The 16,527-nt window shown below is 50.7% G+C and overlaps 7 protein-coding genes across 7 annotated transcripts; 4 read left to right on the top strand and 3 right to left on the bottom strand.

Moving 5' to 3' along the window:
- Positions 1-79: 79 nt before the first annotated feature.
- On the top strand, positions 80-1,186 carry CkaCkLH20_04194 (uncharacterized protein; the record flags this gene model as incomplete). The annotated part of the gene is made up of 1 exon (XM_038886913.1): positions 80-1,186. One exon carries the CDS (start codon positions 80-82, stop codon positions 1,184-1,186), a length of 1,107 nt encoding a protein of 368 aa, XP_038747617.1.
- Positions 1,187-1,884: 698 nt separating this feature from the next.
- Positions 1,885-2,772, bottom strand: CkaCkLH20_04193 (uncharacterized protein; the record flags this gene model as incomplete). The annotated part of the gene is made up of 2 exons (XM_038886912.1): positions 1,885-2,502; positions 2,560-2,772. 2 exons carry the CDS (start codon positions 2,770-2,772, stop codon positions 1,885-1,887), a joined length of 831 nt encoding a protein of 276 aa, XP_038747616.1.
- Positions 2,773-3,276: 504 nt separating this feature from the next.
- Positions 3,277-4,275, top strand: CkaCkLH20_04192 (uncharacterized protein; the record flags this gene model as incomplete). Its single annotated transcript, XM_038886911.1, has 3 exons — positions 3,277-3,339; positions 3,389-3,685; positions 3,742-4,275. The coding sequence occupies 3 exons, from the start codon at positions 3,277-3,279 to the stop codon at positions 4,273-4,275; spliced, it is 894 nt and encodes a 297-aa protein (XP_038747615.1).
- Positions 4,276-4,815: 540 nt separating this feature from the next.
- Positions 4,816-6,363, bottom strand: CkaCkLH20_04191 (acyltransferase; the record flags this gene model as incomplete). Its single annotated transcript, XM_038886910.1, has 2 exons — positions 4,816-5,916; positions 5,977-6,363. 2 exons carry the CDS (start codon positions 6,361-6,363, stop codon positions 4,816-4,818), a joined length of 1,488 nt encoding a protein of 495 aa, XP_038747614.1.
- A 2,101-nt stretch (positions 6,364-8,464) lies between these two features.
- CkaCkLH20_04190 (uncharacterized protein) lies at positions 8,465-9,803 on the bottom strand (the record flags this gene model as incomplete). The annotated part of the gene is made up of 5 exons (XM_038886909.1): positions 8,465-8,874; positions 8,925-8,989; positions 9,041-9,158; positions 9,218-9,587; positions 9,651-9,803. The coding sequence occupies 5 exons, from the start codon at positions 9,801-9,803 to the stop codon at positions 8,465-8,467; spliced, it is 1,116 nt and encodes a 371-aa protein (XP_038747613.1).
- A 3,678-nt stretch (positions 9,804-13,481) lies between these two features.
- On the top strand, positions 13,482-14,046 carry CkaCkLH20_04189 (uncharacterized protein; the record flags this gene model as incomplete). The annotated part of the gene is made up of 3 exons (XM_038886908.1): positions 13,482-13,733; positions 13,838-13,950; positions 14,013-14,046. 3 exons carry the CDS (start codon positions 13,482-13,484, stop codon positions 14,044-14,046), a joined length of 399 nt encoding a protein of 132 aa, XP_038747612.1.
- A 515-nt stretch (positions 14,047-14,561) lies between these two features.
- On the top strand, positions 14,562-15,911 carry CkaCkLH20_04188 (uncharacterized protein; the record flags this gene model as incomplete). The annotated part of the gene is made up of 1 exon (XM_038886907.1): positions 14,562-15,911. The coding sequence occupies one exon, from the start codon at positions 14,562-14,564 to the stop codon at positions 15,909-15,911; it is 1,350 nt and encodes a 449-aa protein (XP_038747611.1).
- Positions 15,912-16,527: the final 616 nt, after the last annotated feature.

Below are 16,527 nucleotides of genomic sequence, written 5' to 3'. Positions count from 1 at the left end.
ACATCATCTCACTGAAGGTTCTCAACGCTCAGCCAACTCACCTTTTCTGCAACTCATACGTCACCTGCTACTGATCAAACTGAACTCCAGCTGGCCCCATCGAACTCACTTCTCATCGGATCTCCTCCTCACTCATCTTTGGAATTACGAAAGAAACCCCAAACTCGCCAACATCATTGCGTACGTCCCTGCTCAAAAGCTCAGCATTGCTCAATTTTCTCGGGAAGTCACACGTATCGAAGACGATATGGACAACACCGAGGTCAAGGGATGGTTGACAAAGATCAGCGCCGTGCAAAAGGGAAAGGGCACCCCTTGGGCTCTTCGAGTCTTCTCAGCGCGCGCCGAAGAGGTCAATCACACTTTCCCGGGACTGACCCAGGCTCACTGCCGGAACGTGGGATGTGTAAATGGCATCGCGCTAGTTGACACAGATGTTACTATCTCGACTGTGGATGGAACACGGCGTCCCTCGGTTCTCTACCGTGCCATTCATGGTGGTCAACCTCACGGCGGTATCATATCTCGGCTGGGCCACGGAAGCGATGCAGTTTTCTTCCACCACCATCTCCGGAGACACTTGAGTTGGATAAGTCGCGAACCGAGTCCGTTTCTCTCAGCAACCACGGATTTCCAGAAAGCGGTCAGAGTTGCGTGCATATACGTGGCTAAAGGCTATGAAGATGTTCAAATCGTCGAGTTCAGGACTGGTGGTGCCGGCTGGGATCACAAGAAGCACCGAATGTGGGAGCCGAGAAGTCTGGTTAAACGGCTCAGCCCTGAAGACGACCACGATTACTTCGACAAGGAGTTCCTCATTGAACACTCGATTCCAAAAGAGAGCATTACGGACAGGTACATTTGGAATGAGGACAAGAAGCAGTTGGATCCATCCGGTGATAACCTGGATTACGCGAAAAACGTCCAAAGGAATCGAAAGAGGATGAAAGAAAAACGCCGAAAAGAAGCCAAGAAGGCGAAAGAAGCCAAAGAGAGGAGGATGAAGCGAAAGGCAGAAGAAGAAGCTGAGAAGAAACGTCAGGAAGTCCAGAGTGACGAAACCAACGACTTGATGAAGAAGCGGCCAGCTGAGGGCCTCGGCGACGCAGAGGAGCAGGAGCAGGAGAAAAGGCCCAGAAAACGATACAAAGTTGGCCAGAAGCTGACGTACAAGTCAAGGAACTAAGACGGGGGGGAGGGATTTGGGAAAGTAGTTTAGTCCGTTATTGGTTACAGTCAGATGGTATGGCGCTGCGAGGGAAGATTTTCTCAAACTGAACATGAAAAGGGGTCATTTGGTGCTTGCAAAAACAGCATACTACATCTATACTACCTCTTTTTTCCTGCTTTTGTACATTGCTTCAATTCTCACATTCAGTTTCAAACATCCTATCACCTTTGCTGAGAATGGGCGTAGATACGTGAAGTTCCGAGCCATTATCAAGTAACTCAGCCATGGTGGAATTCATACACTTCTAGGCCCGAGTACTGGTCCATCATTCAACAATCTTGTGCTCGTCAGATTGACAATCAACCAGAAATTGAATTACCCATAGCCTCATCAGACTATGAGACACTGGGCCTTCCGACCCTTGTGACCTGAACAAAGGTTGTCAGTCTGCCGACGAAGGCTTGGAAGAGGCAAGAATTCGATTTCATAATCGTTGGGCTTTTCTACGCAATACCGTAGGTACACCGTCCGAGTCACTGCAAAAGTATACCGACTGGTGATTCTCTTAAGCGGATGAGGATTTGACTGGGTGAAGCTATCCGCAACGCTGGCTCTTCCAGCCCGCAGACAAGAAGATTCGTTCGCTATGGACCCCATGGGTCTGATCTTGAAAACCACGCATGGAAATCACCCCTCAGCTCCCTTGCCTGCCCTTACTCCGCAACGTCTTCCTCCTGAATATCCTCGGGAACATCGTCCTCAACCAAAGCCTCCGGGTAGTGCTGGCGGGTGACCTCGGTGATGAGGTCGCTCTGCATCTGATCGATGACTGTAGACATATGCAACCGATGGCGCTGGGTCGCAGTAGACAGCATCTCTGCGCGAGCTCGAATCTCGAAGCGGTCTTCGTCATGGCCGCCCTGACTCAACTCAGATATCTTGGCAGACACGGAGTCCACCATGCTGGCGAACTTCTCACTCTCTTCGACAAACTCCATCGTGGAGAGTGTCATAATGCTCAGGAATCGGAGTGATTCGTCTGAGATGGGATCCCAGGGGTTCGGCTGAGGCTCATTCGGCTCGAGGCCACCGCCCATGATCAGGCAGGTGACCTTATAGACCCTCTGAACATGCTTCGCCCAGTCGGAGGACGTGAAGATTCCATAGTTCTTGGTCTTGGTCATAATAATGAGAATATGGATGAAGGCGTAGAGGTTTGTAAGGGTGATATGAACGGTGTTGCTCTGGGTGAAGATGGCGTCTGTGACGTGGGGCATAATGTTGCTGAGGACGGCGGAGTTGCTCTGTTCCTCAAACTCGGGCCAGGTACCCTGCAGACAAAGCCAGGTTAGTCACAAAACAGAAAGGATTCTCAGCAGTTCACTAACCTTGCACTCCTGTATGGCCTGGGTAACCTCAGCATTGGACAGCCTCTCTTTGGCCGCCATCAGCTTCGCCAAGCCCTTGTTGACGTTTGTGAATTGGGAACAGAGTCCAAGCTTCTCCATACGGAGTGCCAGCTGGGACTCAGACGCGCTTGTGAAAGAGTTTGAGTCAGGCGCGGTCTGGTCGTAAGGCATTGCGCCGGTCTCAGGAGCCATGTTTGAGTGAATTTGGTTTCTGGCTCTGAAATTAAAGTCAGCAATAGAGATGAATATGTAGCTGCAGCTGTAGAATACCTCGTTGATGATGAAGGACCAAGATGGGCAGAGATTCGGGCAAAAGAGAAGGAGAACGACAGAGAAGAAGGTGGAAGGAAGAGAAGTTTAGAGGAGTAGAAGGTAGACGGATGGGAAGGTGGTGGGAGGAAAAGATGGTGGGAGGAGAGAGTGATGGGAGATCAGGTACTTTCGGCAAAAGAGAACTTGGGCTTCTTTGATGAACAATGGAAAGAGCAAAATGTAAAAGTACGTCAGAGTTTTATTTGCTTATTCTTTTTGTCCTGAAAAAAACGGAAGGAGCTGGTTGAGCTGGTTGCTCCTTCCTCGACAGTGGAAGGATGGATCTGACCTGCCGCCCCTCCCAGAAGAAATCTCTTTCGGCTTAACATAAGACAAAAAGCCCAACTATCTAAATATTCGACATCTTCGAAAAAAGCCGCCAAGATGACTAACCCCTCGGTTGTCTATCCGCCTCCTTATGAAGACGCCGAACTCCAAGAGCGAAGAGTATGTCTTCAACGCCTTCCCATATGCAGCTCACTGACCTGCCCCAAAGCCCTCGTGCAGCAATCTTCCGCCTGTCGACCTTGATCATCTGCAAAACCTAGGTTTGGACATGGACGAGATCAGAGAAAACGAAGATATGCAATACTGCTTGCGCAAGATGGACGCCATGATGCAGCGTGATTACAAGGGTTGCATTGCGTCGGAAGATCTGGGTTTCGACATCGACACGCTGGTGGCTTCGCTCGCCCGTCATCCGGGACAACCTTACCAAGGCCCTATTGTTCTTGTATCCGCCGATGATCTCACTAGTTTCATGGACAACGAAGCCAAGCGGCCGTTCAAAGGAGTAAGCCTCAGAGATACTCCTGCTACCCTGATACTTCAAGCTGATAATATTCTTAGGACTTCAAGCCGAGAATACTTCGGCTTGGCGACAAGCGGCGATCGGCCAAAGACCTCATTCGAGAGAGATGGGACTTTATCATTGTCACCCGCAGTTTCCTCCGCTCCTCGTTTCGGAGGCACTACCTGCATCACAACAAGACATCCGGGGCTAGACCCAAATCAGAGAGCGCGTTGTACAGCAAGACCTGGAGAGAGGAGGGCTTGAGCATCCGTGCCTTGGTCATCGACGAAGCGCAGGTTTTTGCCAACAAAATGTCCACTCTGAAAGACGAGGCCATCAAAGAGCTCGACTGCGACACCGTCATTCTCAGCATGACTGCGCCGCTTCCGAACAACATCAAAGACCTGTTCGGTCTCGTTTTCCTCCTCCCAGGGAATCCATTCCACAACTACAAGACCTTCAAGCAGGCTTTCCAGGTGGGCGCTGAGTTGCCTCGTGGTCTTGCCGACGACTACCAACAGCTCATGAAGCGATTTCTCAACGACGTCGTCTTGTCTCCACCGAATATTCCTTTGGGTTTTCAAGAGTGATTCAAGAGTTGAGATCCCAAAGACAACTAATTCGGTGTGCATTTCCAGACTTCCAGTAGTCAGCCGCACGTCCAGTGCCCGGTTTGGCTGAAGGTCGGAGCTCGGAGAAGGTGAGGGACGCAGGTGATGGTAGCAAGGGATAGGATGAGCAAGGTACTCGGGGCCCAGAGAATGACTTGCGGCGTGTTTTTGTAGCTAATCACAGGGTTGGCAAAGATACTCCTTGCGCTTTGTCCTCAGATATCCGCGTACATTATCCATGCTTCCCGTTGTGACCGCTATCCCCACTATCTCTATTGCCCCTCGTTATCCCTTGACATCTGTTATCGTCTCTTGTCACTCGACTTATGTCAGCATCTAAATGACGGAAATTGTTGGGCTTGCGAGAGGCTCGAGCATCTGAATGCACTCTCTCAACCGGTCTAGCGAAGACTCGAAATTTTTAAGAAACCATTTTCTAGTTATAGAAATGAATTAAATATTATAAGTAGTTCGAGATGGAGAGTACCTGTCATGTATGAATATACCCGCACAATGTGTCTACACACCACACTTCTTGCTCAACCAATGCGCGAACTTGACCGACTTTTTGTCAATCATCCTCCAATGTACGTCCGCAGCCCAGAAAGCCAAGAACATAGAGAGGGCAACAACAAGAGCCGAGGAAAACTGCAGGCTGTGCCCTACAGCTACCAGCCGGTATTTGAGCCCCATGGTGAGGCCGACATACGCAACGAGCCAGTGAAGCAGATATAGGCCGTAGCTAATCTCTCCTAGGTACAACACGAATTTACAGTTCAGTCCGCGTTGTAAGATGGGTAAACTCTCCAGAGCAGCAACCAACGTGATGGCTGAGAAGCTGAGGAAGAACTGCCACGGCGCCAACGGCCATGTTGGAACCCAGGCGAGCCACCCGTAGTGCGTGGCCTTGTACGGGTCGCCCTCGATCGGCCAGCCACCCAGGAAAAGCGCGACGAAGAGGAGCAACCACGGCGCGACGTCGGCCACGATCTTGAACTTGCCCGTCGGAGACGGCAACTTCGCCCGCAGGTGCCGCAGATCGGCGAGGAGCATGCCCGCGAGGAAGAGGCACGACTGCCACAGACCGAGAGAATAGAAGAAGGCGGTGATCATCAGGACGCACGGGATCCGCACCTTGGGCGACGTCCGCGCGAAGGCCAGGGTACACGTGAAGACGAGCAGAGAGCCCTGGAACTCGGCCGCGAGGGTCCATCCCTGAGGCATGATGCTGTCGATTTTGCCGACCGTGATGATGATGACGAGCTGTTGCCAGAAATAGCTTAGCTGGCCAACAAGACCGTTGGGAATGGGAGGATGGATGCGGCCGCCTCTGCGGAACGTCTGGATGTTGATTGAGAAGATCGTCATCATCAGTACGGGGACGACGGGGAGGAAGAGTCGGATCGGGCGGCGGAATATGCTCGACGGGAAGGAGGATATCGCGGCGTCGTTTTGTTTGGCGTAGATCTTCTTCAGAGGGCCGTAGGTGAGGGCGAAACCGCTGATGACGAAGAAGACGCAGACCATGAAGAGGCCGTTGGTCATGAGGCGAATGAATGGGAGTTGCATGATGTAGTGATCCGTCGCCGTCTCGCCCCAGCCGTGGAAGACCATCCTGAACTGCAAATTGTCTCGTTAGTTGCCGCTTTCTCACGCGCCTTGGATTCAAAGTCAACTCACATCTACCAGATTGTGCTGAAAAGCGACAACAAGCGACGCGATGCCGCGCAGGCCATTCAGGTAAGACGTTGAGTTGGCAGCCGCGATTTCCGAGTCTTCGCTATTCAGTCCGATCAGACGTGTGAAGAACGAGGGCAAGAAGTAACAGAACAGATGCAGCGCCTTCCGCGGATCAACGGCGGCGCATGATCTGCGGATGGGAGAGGTCGGCGGCGGCGGTTCCACGTCTTCGTCTTCATGGGGCCCTCGTTCCACGTCCTCGTCTTCTTCGAGTAATCCGGTTGCCGCCTCGTCGGGTTCTGCTCCGTTGAACCAGCCGCGCATCGTGTCGACTGATTCCTCGTACAGGTTGTGAACCCGCTCGCCCAGTTTCTCGCTTTCTGCCATGATGAGATGGGTGAGAGATGCCGGCTGGGAGGATCACACAATCGGGTCGGTCTGGGTGAAGACTTGATGTCTGCAAACCAGGAAACGTCGGCTCTCCGGATAATACAATTTAGTCCACGGGCCGAGAGAAACTGGGCTGCCATTTGACTTTCTTATGTTTCGCGTCCACATATTAAGCACCCGTTGACTTGGGTCGTGTCTCAGCCGGAAATCTGCAAACGGTCTCGGGTTCGACGCGAACAGCATTGAAAGACATGCTTGGCAGGTCGCCCGCCGATCACTTATCACCAAATCCAGACCACTTTACCCATAGAGAGAGAAAAGCATGCTTTATTTGACTCATTCAGCTGGGTCTCGGCGATTGCTTTGGGTAGTATATCTATTCTGAGTGATGACCAGTCTGCATTCCACTTGCACCGAGGGGCGTTATCGGGCATAGCTCCGGCCCCAAAGCGCAGCCGATACAACCACAAATGAGCGTTTCAACAAAACGTGTCTGCCTATCGCTTAGAACTGACCTAGATCTCGCAGTCGTGTGTCGGCCCTGGGCACGACCCGGAGAAGATTGTCCGTCATGATGACATTGTGAGGTATCAATTCTCCGAAACAAAACATCCGTTTACGGAATTCTTTCAGGTGTTGTTCGCTTCTGAAGACGGTCCAAGTCTTCATGGAAGTCAGTTGGATTGCACGTGATGTTCTAATGCCATATGTATGACGGGGAGCAGTATTTTCATGTGTGGAAAGGTCGGAGTTCGACGATTGCTTCGAAACATTCATGTTCCCATCCAAATACTGACGATCCAACGCGTCTTCGTACAGCATTGAAGGCCATTTGTAACGAATGAGTCTTTGAAGAGTGGCCGGTATTGAGATCAATGATCCCTGCGAATCACTTACACGCCATGTGGCACCAGACCTCATTCCGATAGATGATCAAGCGACCCTAAACGTCCAAGAATTTTCAAGTACTGACCCCTGAAAACAAGAACAACACCTTAATGTAATTGTTTCAGTCTCAGGCCTATGTGATGAATGCTTTCCATCCATTTCATCAGCGCGTTCTCTTTGTTTCTTGCTCTTCTTTATGACATGGCAGCTGCTACAAGCGGTTGCCCTCCTTGCCTATGTTCAGCATGGTTGAGCTTCAAACATGTCATAAAATACTATATCAACTCATTTTATCTTCTTTATTTCACGCAACTGTATAAAGAAAACCCATAGTTGAAAGAGATACTCTCCTTCAGAATAGCTTCTCTTGATGCAAAGGTATTTCGGCAGGTCATAACACTCTTCCTGTCGATGTAGTTATAAACCAGGCAAGGCGTTGCGGGATTCCTGTGCATTCTTATAATACATGTGTCATCACTTCCCCCATACAACCAGACCAGATCTTCGCAGCATAAGACAGAAACTTGCGCACTCTGGTCACCATGTCCAGGTTGAACGAGAAGCGCTCAATTGGACCATGGAAATCGCTTGAGGAACTTGTCGAGCAGTTTGAACTACTCGAAAAAGTACCCGAATGGAGGCATGCAGTAACTGCGGAGCACCCAGCTCTAACAAAAATGTTTCTCCATAGACAGAGACTTTCTCGAGAAGAAGCCTCCCAGGCAGCTCAAGAGGCCAAGGTAAGCTAACATCCCCTTTCCACCATGTGTTTCCAAAGTTGTGCTACAGCCTGTTCACTTGACGTGGTATTTATACATGCGAAGTCGGAGTCATCGTAGACTAATCAGCTTTCTTCCAGTCTCTCTGGCCTCCTTTGATCACTTCCGGCATGTGTTATTCCATTGACGGCAGGCTCATGCGCTTAATGTCCGAAGTGATCTCCGAAAAGCCTGATGGCCCTGACTACCCGCCCGATATCGTTGGAATTTGTATGTTTCTCGTGACATCCAGAGTGGTCGACGAGGCTGGCACGAACATCGCCAATTAGAAAACTATTCAGGCGCCGAGAGTAGCTATGATGAACAGCAAAAGGATTTGGATCACGAGGAAGATAAGGGAACGATTTGTCGATCGGCGTTGGGCGGAACCTGAGTATCTTGTCAAGCGGTTCCTTTGAGACGGATCAACTTGTGATAGTGTCTTTTTTTTATTACACCATACGGTTCATACGGTCCATTTGATCCATCTCATAACTGCCATTATGCCCCTCGTAGTCGCTTCTCGTATCATATTGCACAACCACTTCGTTCGTCCTGACGATCTTGCCAAACTCCAGCTCTTCCTCCTCCCCGAGAATGCTCCTATCGCTCCGGTCGTCCGCCAGCTTGTCCTTTCGCTTGACGGAACCCTTCCGTGTAGACGTCGTCACCGTTACCGTGTTGGTCCTGGTGGGCCCAAGGCCTCGAGACTTCTGCGTCCTGGTGCCGGAAGAGCCACCGTAGTATTTCCGAGCGGTGCTGGCGACATCGCGGACGAGGACACGGAGGACTGGGATGGACGCAGCCACGATAGTCACACTCGCCTCGCAGGTTCCCCAGATCACGAGATCGCTTCCATCGTCTGTGGTCTTGGTGAGTCAGGTTATTCGTCACTACTGAGGATAGACTTACAAGTGAAGTCGCCGGAAAGCAAAGTGGGGATGGTCGTGCACTTGACGATTGCGGTTGCACCGGCACTGGAGATCTTCGTTAATCAAGGCCGATGGGAGATGGAGCAGATTACCCACAAGAGACCCATGCTCATCGCGATGCCTACGCCGATCTTCTCATTCAACTTCATTTGGAGACCCCAGATCAACTTCCACGGCAGCAACGCGAGGAGAATATCCATCAGAGCGGAGTATCCTACAACAGACATCAGCAATGCGATCATGGATACCGACAGATGGAAAGATAAGACGGACCAGCAGCGAAGACACCATAGTAGGCAGCGACCTTCGGATCCCAGCATGTTCCAGGAAGAGTAGGGTGCCAGTTCTTCTCGATCGGAGCACACTGAACCCAGCCAGCCATGGCATTCAGCCCCATGAGCAAGTTCATCGAGATGATGGCGACCCAAATCAGATACCGCGTCCAACCCTTGCCCTCGATCCGAAGAAGCGTCATCGCGAACGAGGTCTTGCTCCATACTGCGGCAGAGATCGATATCGTGCTGACGACTTGTCCGTTGAGACCAATCGCGGGGAAGTTGACGGGGTTGATCTGAAAGACATGCTTGCCGAAACCGAGTGACACATTGACCGAAGTGAGTACGGAGGCGATGAATAGGGCCACCTGAATTCCACTCGGTTAGTAGCCATACAGATACGCCTGGCTGGGGATATCCGCTGGACATACCCAAGCTGCTATGAGCACATGATCATCCCACCAGAGTCCTCGATGCTTCTTGAACTTGCAGTACACCCTCAAACAGAGGAAGAACAACGAGAGTCCAACCTGGGACCAAACCACGGCGTTGATCGTCGGGCCGTAGTCCTCTGGCCGCCCCATTTGACCAGTCAAGGGGGGCAAAGTCGTTATTAGACCCACGCACGTACCAGACGTCAAAAGAAAGTATGAACAGGCCAGCCGTTAAAGATTCGCGAAAAGCGAGAAAAGAGGGATTTCAAAGAGCGACAGGGCAGCGAGCGATGGGGCGTCACAACGTAAAATAGATACAAAGAAGGAAAGGAATAATAAGAGGGGACATTAAACTGTCACATCCACTCGGATGTGTGTGTGGGGGATGACACTCGAGATATGGACATCGGTCGATTCACCTGTCTGGGTTGTCTTGGCCCATCAGCCTGGTCCATCGATCCCGGGAATACAGATAACCATTCTGCCGGGCTGCAGGTTCTGCTGGGCTTCGCCCAACAAGGCACCTAGTTGCCGATGATCGACTTGTAAGGATGAGACGATGATCACGCAAAAGTGCTTGACGGGTGTAAGGTTGCCCCAAGTCTCAGTCAGGGAACCCGGGGAATGGAAGGACGGCGTTCTAGAAGAATGGAAGAAGGAAGGTCTGGCTCCGGGCTGGAGGCCTTTCCATGTGGTGTGTCAGAAAGGCGGAGTCTCCTCAGCTGGGCATGACAGATTGCCAGACGTCCTTCATGAAGAGAACCTGTCGGCCGGCGTGGCGTCATGGATGTCATAGTCCGTGTTGTGGGGGATGAACGACGAGAGCGAGAACCCTGACTCGACGTCCGAAGAAAGTAGGATGTTTTCTGTCACTCCTGCGGGCACAAAGTCTCTTGGCAAAAAAGGGAAGTTTGGGCGGGAACTTGTGGTCTGTCTGTCCGGTTTGAGTCTGCCCTTCGAGAAACATTTTCCATGAAACTCCGCCCTTCGAGAGAGTCCAGCGGTTCCAGATGAGGGAATCTGCGGTTTTGGATAGACTGCGCCTCTCGCTTCTCGTCTCCGTTAAACTACGCGCCAGCAGCCTGACAAGGGTTGATGCGGCGATGCACCCGCCTTAGCGCAGTAGTCAAAAATGCTAATTGATGGAAGGAAGGTTACATTGATGTTCAGCTGCGATGTGCAGGTCGCATTCCAGATGCTCGACGTTCCTCTTAGAGTTAGTGAGACCGGATGGCAAAGACATGGCAGCCGGTCAAATACACCCTTTCGCGAAGATCACCGCGGCAGACCGGTACGAATTCAGAAGAATCCCATAAACCCGCGTGGGTGGAAGAAAATCTGCCGTTCCTCAGCGTCGCGCCGCTGCCGCTTCTTCCAGAAAAACCTGGCAGTTCACGATCTGTACAGGGATGTTGCCCGAGTCAGAGGCTTCCGGGCTGCAGGACGGCAATCATCCGCTGCGAGAGTCCGGGTCATCTGGCAGGCGCATGAGCGGACGTCGTCTCAGAGTGTCAATGCGGACAGGGAACCAATTCTTATTCCGCGTGGGCTATTGAACGACAACATAGCAGAACTGCCAAGACGTTGCAACCGACGGGCCAATCGTATTGTAGGGCTGGGGTTGATGGGGAACGGTGTTTCGACCGATGTTATTTCGTCACCAGATACTATTTAAGGGTAAACAGGTGGGTTCCAGTTTTTCGGTGTGGCCGTTCTTCTTAAGTACAGGCAAATTGCCTGCTTCTAAATTCCAGATCCTGAGGTGACATGAATCTTGTGTTGCTCTGGTGCCACGAGGTTTTCAGTTGATCGGATGATTCCCTCAACGGCGTGTCGGAGCCCCCAGGAAATTGTTTGGCACATTGACTCATCTACTCTTGCAAACCCACGCCGGATGCCAGATAGTGTTCCGTTTGCTCTAGGCTTAGGAAGTTCCGGCTCGCATTATCAAATGACCATCACATGGGAAGAACTTCGCAGCACGAGACAAATCACGACAGCATGAATTAGAACATCAAATTCCAAGAATAAGAAGTACAACTGGGCGTCTTCCTCCAATATCTGTCATCATTGTAGTCGCTTCGCCTTTGAGTCAAGGCCAAAACATTCCCCATGCAATTGTAGTCAGAAAGTCGGGGTTGAAATACCTCGGCCACCAAGTAAGATACGTCTGCCGCGCAGCTCCTGCACAAGGACCGGAATAAAAGCAACTAATGCTGACGCAACTGCACAATTATTCCACACGTGTAAGCTGCTGTCCACTAATGCATTATTCGAGGTCAACATACTAGAAGTGTAACTGGGCGTATGTCATCCAGGAATTGTGTTCAGCAGTTCTGCAGCAATAAACGCATGCAATCTTCGAGCTCGCCATGTTAGTGCAAGCGGCTGGACTTTGCAGGGGTAACTTACGCAGTATGCAAGTTCAGGTGACAAAGGTTGTCGCTTGTCGATCTCAGTAGCATTGAGACCGTGCTGTTGAACAGCCTCTGAAGTTGAGCTATTCGAAGGCGCATAGTATCAGCTAAAGGTACTTCTAAATAATCAAGAAAGTACGAATTTCATGCCTGGCAGTCAAACACTTACTTGAATTGAACTGTCTTTGCTTCTGCTGGAACTCGTCTTGACTCTGGATTGACCTCTTCATGTTGCTTGCTGATTGAAGACATGAAGTTGTAAGACTTGGAGCTGGCAGAGCTTGATGCGAGTGACGGAGTTGAGACAGTGCCGACTTGGCGATTCTGAAACCTTGTGTCGAAATCAGTAGATCTGGGCTTCAGGTCCTTGGGCGCTCTAAAATCTTCGGCATTCTCGTTGTGGCTCCAGGTTGCAGGCACTATCGAGTCCCGAAAGTCTTTGTTTCCAAGACCTTTCTGGGCCTTGCTCACAGTGGTTTCGGATTCCTTGTGTCCGTTTCTCGTAAGTGTCCCTCTGATCGCTCCAGTCATGGCGACAGGAGCGACCATAAGAAAACTAAGGACTGCGAAGAGATGCATGGCGACCTGTACTGTTGCGGACGCAGTTTACAAGAATGAGAGTCGGAAGATATGGGTGCAGATTCATGATATTTAAAGAGCCAGGCAACCCATCTTGAGGGTTCATTGATTATGCTAGTATCGACCGCAACTCCATTGATACGAGCTGGCGGAAATCTAGCTTTGACTTGAGTCAAAAGCATGATGCAGGTAAACTACATTAGAAACACTTCAATGTCTGTTGTGTTGTCACATGTTCGTATGTTACAGCCTCGAAGTTCCACAAGATATTGAATACTAGAACAGCCACAACAAGAATTACGCTGGTCATTGGAGCGCGTTGAGTCAAACTCGATGTGGCAAGCATGGTCAAATGACTGATATAAAGAAAGAAATTTAGGTGTTCAGTAGCACGGCAGCTCCACAGGGAGTGAAGGCAACTCAAAACTGTGGCAATATGCCCTTCATACTCAAAGAATCATCTCAATTTACCGAAAATCATAGAACTTGAGGCAAACTGGGATGACATCATAGTTGGGATCCCAATGGCAACGTTACTGACTGGTAGCACTGCATTGAATATGAATGTTGCTGAAAAGGCCTTGGCCTGGTCACAATGTCTTCTGGAAGAGAGCTTCCATTTGCCGCATCCACCTGCTACAGGAACATTCTCTCAACGAAACTACTTATGTCACATGAATATTCCATGATCAGTACATCTTGTACTTCGATATTCCCAGATCCAAAGACTTAAATATGCCACATTGCCACATGAATTATCCTCTCAATTCCTAGGTCGCGCTGTCAAGCATCTAACTCGTATTCAGACCCCCAAAGACTCAAAAAGGCAAACATGGTCTTGATCAAAAACCTCCTCGTCTTGGCTCTCCCAATCTCTGCTACGACCACCGGATGCTTCAAAGGCGGTGAGTTCGGTTCTTACGGCAAATGGCTTAAGGAGATCGACGACGTCATCAAGCAAGAGCGGCTAGAGGTTGCTTGCGCTATGCTGGCAGGAGATGGGAAGAGGAAGTTCAAGGGACACGAAGAACGGCTTTTCTGCATGCAGGAGAAAGACGGACTCAAATGGGACTTCAGCCTTAAGGTAAGCCTATGATTGATGTCTCTCATTTCCTGTGTCAGGACTCCTGTCAGGTGTTGTGGCATACAAATACGCTATTAGTTGCGTAAACTGATAATACGATGCAGTACATCAGATCAGGCGAGCGAAGCATCGACAAAAATGAGTGCATGAGTGGCATGAAGAAACAGATATACTGCAAATACGGTGGCAGGACTGATTACTACAACTGGCAGTATAAGTAAGTTTACCCCAACTTTCTCCCATTGATTTTGCCCGATTCTGACATGACGATTGTACCAGGGCGGATCCCAATAGAGGCTCATGTGTGGGCTAGCCCAGGACGAATTTCAATTTTGTTTCTGGCTCTTGGTTTGTGATTTGTTGCGAGTTTCTGAGCCCAGATGGACGGGAAAGGGGCTGTTGTTGCGTACTTGAGTATCTTGTTCGCTAGTTTGGTCTGTCTGTTCAACAACCTCAACAACAAACCTGTAATGTTCTGAGAGTTTGAGACAATCTCAATGGTTGCTTTGACCCCTGTATAATGTGTCTTGCCAAAAGGCAATTGAAGTCTGAGATGAGGGGGCGGGATGATCCGCTACTCCACGATCGCACGATTTGCGGGGTGAACTAAATGACCGCAGTGGATCTAGGAAAATTTTGCGCCGGATCGCGGCATCAACTTTCGGCAATCGTGAATACCCACAACCTCCGAACTTCGGAACACGGAACGAATCTCAGACCGTAAAGTGCTCCCCTCCCGATCTTCAAAGTCACAGATCTTGCTCTGAGTTGAGCTTGTGCAAGTGTCTTGAATATTTTCTCTTCAACTTGCCGTATCAGACTCACATCATGGCAGGTGACCGGCAGCATCAACCGAAGATCGTCATCGCCGGTGCTGGAATCGGCGGTCTCGCAGCGGCACTGTCCTTGCACGCGGCCGGCTTCACCGACATCCACATTTTCGAAGCGGCCTCACAACTCACAACTCTCGGTGTCGGCATCAACGTTCAGCCTTCGGCAGTTCTCATCCTTCGCAACCTAGGATTGGAGGAAGCACTCGAGAAGACCGGCATCAAGACCCAAGAACTTAACTTCTACAATCGTCATGGTCATTCGATTCTCAGCGAGCCAAGAGGCATCAAGGCCGGCTACGCCGTCCCGCAACTCAGCATTCATCGTGGCGAGATTCAGATGCTCCTTCTGAGTGCTGTCAAGGAACGCCTGGGCGAGGGCGCTGTCAATCTCAACCATGCCCTCGTTGGCTTCTCTCAAGACTCGAAGAGTATAACGGCCGAGTTCTCACGACGACGTGATGGTGCACCTGCAGATCAGTCTCAAGTGACGGGCGACATTCTGATAGCTGCCGACGGCATCAACTCAACAGCGAGAAAGATTCTCTACCCTAATGAAGGACCACCACGATTTTCCGGCCGAATGCTTTGGCGTGGTTGCCTGGAGCGGGAGCCCTACCTCACCGGCGCATCGATGGTCTGGGCCGGTCATGCCGACCAGAAGTTCATCGCTTATCCCATCAGCCAACGTTCAGCGGACAAGGGCAAAAGTCTAGTCAACTGGATTGCGGAACTCAGGATCAGAGATAAGGATGATGAGGACCTCACGCCTCCGAAGACGGACTGGACGAAAGCCGTGAACAAGTCCGTATTCGAGCGACCTTTCCACGGATGGAAATGTGGTGGGCTTGATATGAAAAGCTTGATCGACGACACGGAGAAGGTGTTCGAGTTTCCCATGAGCGACCGTGATCCGGTTGAGAGGTGGAGTTTTGGCCGATTGACTCTGCTCGGAGACGCTGCTCATGCCATGTACCCGATCGGCTCTAATGGCGCCTCGCAGGCGATCATCGATGCCGAGACATTGGCAAGAACACTTGTGGAGAGCGGAGAGAATGTGGAGGCCGCCTTGAAGGCGTACGAGTCGGAAAGACTACCAGCTACGGCCAGGATCATTATGGCGAATCGCGCCAACGGGCCTGATCATGTGTTGCAGCTGTGCGAAGAGCGAGCACCGGATGGGTTCGAGAATGTTTATGATGTCGTTCCGAAAGAGGAGTTAGAGGGCATCGGAAAGGTCTACAAGCAGGTTGCTGGTTTTGAAATGGACAGCGTCAACAAGAAGGCCGAGGAGACAAAGGGCGTAAGTGAAAAGCTGGGGTTGAAGAGTCCGAAGGACTGGATTTGAAGAAGTACATCTTCTTACATCGGCCAGAGGGTGTGAGTAATCTCACCAGTCAGAGTTTCCGTTGCTACTCTAGTCTTAGCAGCGTTCATTATCCGGGAAAGCCCAAGTCTCTAGCAGCCTGCGCAGTGAACCCAATTTGGGTTTGGGACTTCCATACTGGTCGCCATGGTTGGATATTATGAAAGATACATACACGAATAACTGGGTTTAAAGCTCCAAATTTCATCAAGCCCAATCGAAAGGGTCGAGGCACGAACGGCCGAGTGTGACACCAGTAATGAGATCGGCATGCAAAGATGATCCCACCGCCCGACCAGCAAGGACATATGTTTCCACAAGCCTCTGATGATTGGCACGTGGTGCAAAGGTCTCTCGTCAATATTAGCACACCACCACACCATTACCAAGATGTTGGGTAGGAAGAGCAATCCGCCAGTCAAGTAGCTCGAACATGCGCTATTCTTGTAGGTGCCGATATTAGATCTCGGGCTATCGTCTCTCTTCTAACTCGTATAGGTTGCCGGTATTTCATAATGCCGTTAGCTTGGGCTGTCGTCCCGATAAACCCTTGTCCTCGGCGCTGCCTCGGTCTTTCTTTCCCCGGATTTCGACTTTT

This window comes from Colletotrichum karsti, assembly GCF_011947395.1.
Source record: "Colletotrichum karsti strain CkLH20 chromosome Unknown Scaffold11, whole genome shotgun sequence".
NCBI classification, from domain to species: Eukaryota; Fungi; Ascomycota; class Sordariomycetes; order Glomerellales; family Glomerellaceae; genus Colletotrichum; species Colletotrichum karsti.
Note: the sequence above shows the minus strand (reverse complement) of the source record. Positions and strands in the feature narration are given on the sequence as shown.